Source organism: Triplophysa rosa, linkage group LG21 (genome assembly GCF_024868665.1).
Source record: "Triplophysa rosa linkage group LG21, Trosa_1v2, whole genome shotgun sequence".
Taxonomy (NCBI): domain Eukaryota; kingdom Metazoa; phylum Chordata; class Actinopteri; order Cypriniformes; family Nemacheilidae; genus Triplophysa; species Triplophysa rosa.
The window spans coordinates 19148493-19156833 of NC_079910.1; the positions used below are offsets into that span (position 1 = coordinate 19148493).

General features: G+C 40.9%; 1 protein-coding gene across 5 annotated transcripts in view; it reads right to left on the minus strand.

The window, feature by feature from the left end:
• The window catches only part of utrn (utrophin), a 213565-nt gene that overhangs the window by 155225 nt on the left and 49999 nt on the right, over positions 1-8341 (minus strand). For all 5 annotated transcript variants that reach the window (XM_057319652.1, XM_057319654.1, XM_057319650.1 and 2 more), the window contains 5 exons: positions 8160-8275; positions 7070-7210; positions 6886-6993; positions 6361-6516; positions 1-171 (listed from right to left, as the gene is read on the minus strand). In XM_057319652.1, coding sequence (XP_057175635.1) covers positions 1-171; positions 6361-6516; positions 6886-6993; positions 7070-7210; positions 8160-8275 — 692 coding nt within the window. The remainder of the gene's footprint in view (positions 172-6360; positions 6517-6885; positions 6994-7069; positions 7211-8159; positions 8276-8341) is intronic.

Below are 8341 nucleotides of genomic sequence, written 5' to 3' on the forward strand. Positions count from 1 at the left end.
CTTCATCTCCTGAAGTGCTTCCTCAAGCTCTTCTGGGCTCTTGTACTCAAAGTCCCTCATGAGGAACTCCTCGTCCACTTGAACCATCCACTCGCGCATCTCCGCCACGTCTTTCTTCAGGTTCAGGACTTTCTCCTGACCTTCACTCACACGCTCCTCACATCTCACCAACTGCAAACAAGGCCAGAGGAAGAGATGTTATTGCTCTGAGGATTCTCTTTTGTTCATTTAAAGGGGTCATATGTGTCCTCCAACTGATTCTAATCAAGCGCTCGTCTCCTGTTCCTGCTTCCTGTTTCGTGCATCGCTGCCGGCAGCTTGTTTGTATCAGTGCTCTTATCACTTCGCTCTAATATTAGTGTATTTTATTTTCGTTAATTATTATTGTCGTTGCTAACTTATCCTGATATCTCAATAACCCTGTTCCTGTTATTTACTTGGAAGAGTCTAAACCAAAAGTGATAGTTAACTTAACGCCGTTAGCATAGCAATAGCGTGTTAGCTTGCTTTCTGTTCACACTGTGGAATATCATCTTGCCTCTGGTTTGTCTTGTGTGCTAACTGTTTCTCTTTTTAAGCGAGTATACTACGATCCATCGAGCAACCTTGGTAAGTTGGAATTGCACTTCAAATCCGGTGAGTTATGGCTTCTATTCCTATTATTGTTACTTGCACCTCATGTCATATGTTTAGCTTAGCCTTCTCTGTCAGCTGCGAGGGCTTTATATGCGATAAATGCAGGGAAATAGTTAGGCTGACAGAGAAGATCTTAGAATTAGAGTCTCGCATCCAATCTTTATCTGAGGATAGTAAGAGTTTAACGACGATAGAAAACACTTTGGATGCGAGCAACATTAGCGCACACAGCTCGGTTCCGGTTGAAAATCCCCCGCAGCTGGGAAACTTCGTGACTGTGAGACGGCGTAGTCGCAGGACAAAACATCACTCGACCGTTCCGATTACAGTCTCGAACAGGTTTGCCCCGCTCAGTGACGCACCGACTGAGAAACCTGCTGAAAGTGCCCTAGTTATCGGTGATTCTATTGTTCGGAACGTTAACATAGAGGCACCAGCCACCATAGTCCAATGTTTACCGGGAGCCAGAGCGCCTGACATCAAGTCAAATTTAAATGTGCTGGCTAAGGCTAATCGTAAATTCAGTAAGATTGTCATTCACGTCGGCACAAATGATGTTCGACTCCGTCAATCGGAGATCACAAAAGATAACATTAAAGAGGTGTGTGAGCTCGCAAGCATGATGTCAGACACTGTAATATTCTCTGGCCCCCTCACTGCTTATCGTGGTGATGAGATTTATAGCAGATTATCATCACTAAATGGCTGGTTGTCTGAGTGGTGCCTGCAGAATGATATAGTTTTTATAAATAACTGGAAGAGTTTTGAGGGCAGACCTGACCTGTTGAAACGAGATGGTCTCCATCCCTCCTGGGCTGGGACTTCCATCCTGTCTAGAAATATGGCAAAAAGTCTTAATGCTAATGCTAAAACTTGACTCGCTGGGGCCCAGGTCAGGGAGCAGACAGTATGGCTTAACCAACTGTCTGCTTGCCGTCTCACGTCGCAGAATACACAAAATGTACAACATGTAGTAATCCGTTCTCCCAAACATCACAAAATAGAGACTGTGTCTGTCCCCCGGATTAGCAAACATAAAATAATGCGTAAACCTCTTGAAAGTAATTTAATAAACGTTAAACAAACTAAACATGAACAAAATACAGATAATCAACTGTTACGACTCGGATTGCTAAATATTAGATCTCTCTCTAATAAAGCACTTTTTGTTAACGATATGATAACAGATCATAAAATAGACATGCTCTGTTTGACAGAAACATGGCTAAAACCAGATGATTATATTGCTTTAAATGAATCTGTCCCCCAAGATTATTATTATAAACACGAGCCTCGTCTAAAAGGCAGAGGGGGAGGTGTCGCAGCACTTTACAATAACTCTCTTAGCATTTCCCAGAAGTCGAACTCTAAATATAATTCTTTTGAAGTCATGGTTCTTCATGTTTCAACACCTAATACTAAAGATAAAACACTTTTTAAATTGATTCTAGCTATTGTATATAGGCCTCCAGGGCACCACACAGATTTTATTAAAGAATTTGGTGGGTTCTTATCAGAACTAGTACTGGCCGCAGATAGACTCCTTGTCGTTGGTGACTTTAACATCCACGTAGATAACGTTACAGATGCCTTAGGAATGGCTTTCAAAGACACTCTTAACTCCATGGGCATTAGTCAACATGTGTCAGGACCCACTCACCTTCGTAATCATACTTTAGATTTAATACTGTCTTACGGTATAAATGTGGACGACGTTAAAATCCTTCAGCAGAGTGAAGACATTTCGGATCATTATCTGGTATTATGTTTGCTTCACTGGCCTACGGCTGCAAATAAAACTCATTGTTACAAATATGGTAGAACAATAACTTCAACTACCAAAGATGCGTTTCTCGATAATCTGCCCGAATTGTCTCAAATCATGAGAAATAACGTTGAAGATCTTGACATTACCACTGAAAATTTTAATTCCACCTTCTCGGTAACGCTAGACAAAGTTGCTCCACTACGTTTAAAGAAGATTAAAAATGGCAGCCCCACACCGTGGTATAATGAACACACTCAGGCTCTAAAGAAAGCGGCCCGAAAAATGGAGCGCAACTTTAAGAAAACTAAATTAGAGGTATTTCGTACAGCATGGAAGGATAGTATTCGAAAATACAGGAAAGCCCTAATAACTTCTAGATCCGCCTACTTTTCATCACTAATAGAAGAAAACCAGCACAACCCTAGGTTTTTATTTAACACGGTGGCTAAATTAACAAAAAATAAATCGTCAGTGACTTCTGATCCTGTATATCAGCATAGCAGTGATGAATTTATGAACTACTTCACATATAAAATCCAAGATATTAGAGAAAAAATTATAACAATGCAATCAGAAGTGAAACCCGCTGAACAAACTAACTACAGCGCCCTTAAGGAGAAAATGCAATTATTTTATACCGTAGATCAAGATGAGCTGTCTAAAATTATTAGATCATCTAAATCAACAACATGCATACTAGACCCTATACCTACAAATCTACTGAAAGAGATGCTCCCAGAAATTATAGATCCTCTTCTTGGTATTATTAACTCATCTCTGACATTAGGACATGTGCCTAAAGCATATAAGGTGGCTGTTATAAGGCCCCTTGTCAAAAAACCCCAACTCGACCCTAGAGAACTAAGGAACTACAGGCCTATATCGAATCTACCTTTCATATCTAAAGTTCTGGAAAAAGTAGTTTCAACTCAATTATGCTCCTTCCTCCAAAGGAATGACATCAATGAAGAATTCCAGTCTGGATTTAGAGCATGTCACAGTACAGAGACTGCTTTGATCAGAGTTACAAATGATCTGCTATTGGCGTCTGACCGAGGTTGTATCTCGTTATTGGTGCTGCTAGACCTTAGTGCTGCATTCGATACCATTGACCACAGCACACTCCTACATAGACTCGAAAATTATGTCGGCATTAAGGGAATAGCTTTGAAATGGTTTAAATCTTATTTATCCGACCGTTTTCAATTTGTAGCAATAAACAATGAGGTGTCACGCAAATCGCAAGTCCAGTACGGTGTACCACAGGGCTCAGTCTTAGGGCCTCTGCTCTTCGCATTATACATGCTACCTCTAGGAGATATAATAAAGCGACACGGAGTTAGCTTTCACTGTTATGCTGATGATACTCAACTTTATATTTCCTCGAAGCCTCATGAAACACAGCAGTTCCATCGAATAATGGAATGCATAGTCGATATAAAAAACTGGATGAGTAACAACTTTTTATTACTGAACTCGGACAAAACGGAAGTGTTACTTATTGGACCGAAAACTGCTATAAGTAACAACCAAGAATACTGTTTAACTATTGACGGATGTTCCATAAAACCCTCGTCGTCAGCAAAGAATCTTGGCGTTCTATTCGATAGTAATCTGTCATTTGAGAGCCACGTCGCCAACACCTGTAAAATTGCGTTTTTCCATTTTAAGAATATATCTAAACTACGTCATATGCTGTCAATCTCAGATGCAGAGAAGTTAATTCATGCATTCATGACATCAAGACTAGATTACTGTAATGCACTGTTAGGTGGTTGCCCTGCAGGCTTATTACAAAAACTCCAATTGGTCCAAAACGCGGCAGCTCGAGTTCTTACACGTACAAAAAAGTATGAACATATTAGCCCGGTTCTGTCAACCTTGCACTGGTTACCTATAAAGCATCGCGTTAACTTTAAAATCTTGCTTATTACCTATAAAGCCTTACATGGTTTAGCTCCTCAGTACTTGAATGAACTCCTTTTGTATTACAGTCCTTCACGTGCATTACGCTCTCAGGCGTCCTGTCAGTTGGTAATACCTAGAATTTCAAAATCAAGTGCAGGTGGTAGATCCTTTTCCTATCTAGCGCCTAAACTTTGGAATAGTCTTCCCTGCACTGTCCGGGAGGCAGACACACTCTGTCAGTTTAAATCTAGACTAAAGACGCATCTTTTTAATCTTGCATACACTACTCTTCCATAATATAAATCTTCTGAGGGTTTAGGCTGCATTAGTTAGATCAACCGGAACCAAAAACACAACTGATGTACTTGTTGCATCAAAGAGTACAGAACAGTACTCTACTCTCAGCCAGTCTTGTCTCATTGTTCCAAGGTTACCACAGCGAGCAGGATGCAGTTCATGGCCTGACCTGATGGTAGAGCGGAGAATGGGAAGTGGGGACCTGACAAGAGCTGAGATGATAGAGCTGGATAAAGAAGGACGCGGTCTCTTGACATGTCTTCACCACAAAACTTCAAATGCTATTAGATTATTAATGATAATCTTAAACTATAATTTATTTTATTATTAAGTTTATTTATTTTATTTAGCCTTGTTGTGCAAGTTCTCTGGAGCTTGTGCAGAGGCAGCAGCTTTTGCCAGAGGGGAACTGGAATCCCCTGGTTGGGCCTGGGTTCTCCTGAGGTTTTTTTTCTCGATTAGAGTTTTGGGTTCCTCGCCACCGTTTGCATACTGTTTTTGCACTATCTGCCTGACCGGGGGGGCTGCTTTAGAATCTTAAAGTTTTACTTAATTAATATTGCATATAGGAATTTATTATCTGTTATATTTGACCTGTGCTTCTCTCTCCTTTATCCTAATTGTGTGCTCTCACTGAGCGTGTGTGTGTGTGCGTACTTGTCTGTGTACGTACGTGTGTGTGTGTGTTGTGTGTGTGTGTGCGTGCGCATCCGTGTGTGTGTGTGTCTCTGTGTCTGTGTGTGTTGGTGCGTGTTGTGTGTGTGGAGTGTTTTGTGTGTGGGTGTGTCTGTCTTCTGTGTTTTTAACCTTTTCTTGTTTTTGCAGGTACAACTTTGATTGTTTTGCTTGTAGTCAATGTGTGTCATGTACAGCTGCTTTGTAACAATGAAAATTGTAAAAGCGCTATATAAATAAAGTTGAGTTGAGTTGAGTTGAGATATGGCGCGAATACGTGTTTTTCTGTCTTTGGTGTGTTATAAGTTGCTCATGCATGTATTAGACACGTAAAATTGCAAAAATGAACAAAAGATGCATTCTATCTAAACGCGAATGCTCACCCAGACCTGCCTGAAACGACTCGTGTAACCACACCCCCACAAATCTACGTCAGTGATATGATTTCACTAAGACCGCCCTAATGTATACGCAAGTAAGGTGGATGTACCTGTCAGTACAATTGAAGAGGAATCTGATGTTCCAAATATGGTAAGATGGTAAGAGGTAATATGTAGTATTCGACCAATCACTATGCACTGGTTAACTGGCCAATCATAGCACACCTCGCTTTTCAGAGCCATGAGTTTAGTAAAAAATCTGCGCGTTTCAGAGAGGCGGGGGAAAGTGGAGATACAAACATGCACGGTCTGTGGAAAATACAGCGTTTTTTAACCTTAAACCGTGTATAGACAAACAAGCCATAATATTCGTTTTAGCCATGTCATATCACCCCTTTAAGTATCTACAGAATCTTACACCGTGTCTACACCGGGTGCGGCGCGGTGATAGATGTTTCTCCGCAAATTGCCGAGGAAAAATAAAAATAGAAGCAAATGGTTAAAGAGTATAGAGGTGTCAAATAAATGTATTTTTAGAGGTAAAATAATCTGGATTTGGGTCCATTTGATGAGAAATGCTAACTATATAAGGACCTGTGTGTCACCTCGGTTTATCTTGATTGGTTAATCATCAGCGTCTCATAAACTATGTCACGATTTAAGAGAGGGCATTTCAGCACTAGGCATTTTTCCAACCTCTTTGCTGAGCAAGTCCCAGCGCATCTGACACTCGTCCAATTCTTTCTGCCCCCAGCTGGTCAGTCCGGGTACTGCACTCTGCTGCACGGCCGACACATTCTCTCCCATCTGCTTCAAAGATGACTCCACACTCTCAATCTCACCAACAAACTCCTGCCCAGACGCACATAAAACCCAATTTAAAACACTGCATCTCAACCCCAGCTAACAAAAATATGTTGTAAAAACGTTTTGCCAACATTGCATTTAGTTTATTGCCACTTTAGTTTCTGAATGTTGTTAAACACTCCACTAAGAATGTCAAACTACTCTTTTCATAGCAGTATTTGGTAACGTTGAATATATGGCAACAACATAATGTTAATAAAGTGCTCTTTTAAAGTTTTATTTTTTGCTTTTTCACTGATTTTAAAACCTCATTTCAATTGGATTTTGGTTTATTATTCCACATGAATGACATGAGCTTTTCCGCTGAGGGGAATTCAAAATGTCATAGTTGTCATGGTGTAAGTGACCTCTGACCTTGCACTGTTTGAGTTCTTCCGGTAGTTTGTCGCAGCGGCTGCCAGTGTCTCGAGACATCAGCTCCTCAACCGCGTCTAGCCAGCACCCCACTTCTTCACTCTTCACCTGAACATCAACACGACATCATTAAAACATCAACAGCTTCATGTCAGACCAATTCAACACACCCAACAGTTCTCACCTTTGTGTCCTTCATGCTACCCAGAATGCACTGCAGCATGCCGAGCTGATCCTGGGCGGCACTGAAGAGTTCAGTCCAGCACTGCTGCTCTGCTGGATCTGACACCTGCTGTCGCTGAAGATCTATCTCAGTGCAAAGAGCCTACAAAACACAGTTTCAAACTACATCACATACACAGCACATACAGATCGTTTATTGGTGTCAGTAGCAGTGATGTGTGACTGTGTCAGTAAACATTCTGTGTGCTTCTCAGTGTGACCAGCAGGAGGAGACAAAGTTCTACACATTTATATTTAGGCATTTATCAGACGCTTTTATTCAAAGCGACTAACAGAGAGTTGAGGGAGCACATAAAACTAAAATCAATGTTTCCGTTTCTCACATGCTCACGTCACCGTCGCTTGTGAAGAACTGTAAATGTTATTGTAAGCGTTGTGTGATAAACTAAACTACAGCAGGACTTGTAAGAACAAATGTTGCAGATGGACAGATTTTGCTGTCAGAGCTTAGTGGGCACCGCGGGAAAAACATCACTGGCATCAGAGTGTCTCTGCCACGTGGGCACAGCCTGGCATGAACTCCACCTCTCTCTTCTCGAGACGATTAAAGACGAATATAAACATTTATATAACTTCAAATAAATGCCTCCTACTTTCCATCTCTTTGCCATTGGCTTTCATTAATCCTAAATAAAATAAAAACATGTGCTGTTTCTGCATGAACATCCAATCTAAGCTACTAAAGGGCAGACGCAAGTCAGGTGAAATCAAAATATTAAAAGCAAAACATTACACATACAAATACAGTCTAAAGGTAACTCTCACCAAGCACGAGCCGGTTACTCCACAAGAAACCTGAATACTTAAATATACTAAATTTGTATGAATGATAATTTGACCCTCGCTGATTTAAGCGCAATTTAGAAAAAAATGAAATCAAATATATATTGTGACAAACATTTAAAAACAGCTTCATGATTCTATACGTTTGAATAAAAATAATTCAGAGATAAAGTTGCAAGACCAGTCGATGTAAAATGTTATTAGCAGGTGTGGCAAAAAGTTGTTTTCGGGCCTTCGCCCAGACACACCTGAGCTTCCATGACTGCCTGTTCAGCTGTAGGGACGTCTCCGATATCACTTCTGAGAGCTGTCAGTCTGACATCCATCTGCTGCAGAGCCCTGGACCCCAAGAGCCTGGATAACACTGAGAGAGAGAGAGAGAGAGAGAGAGAGAGAGAGAGAGAGAGAGAGAGAGAGAGAGAGAGAGAGA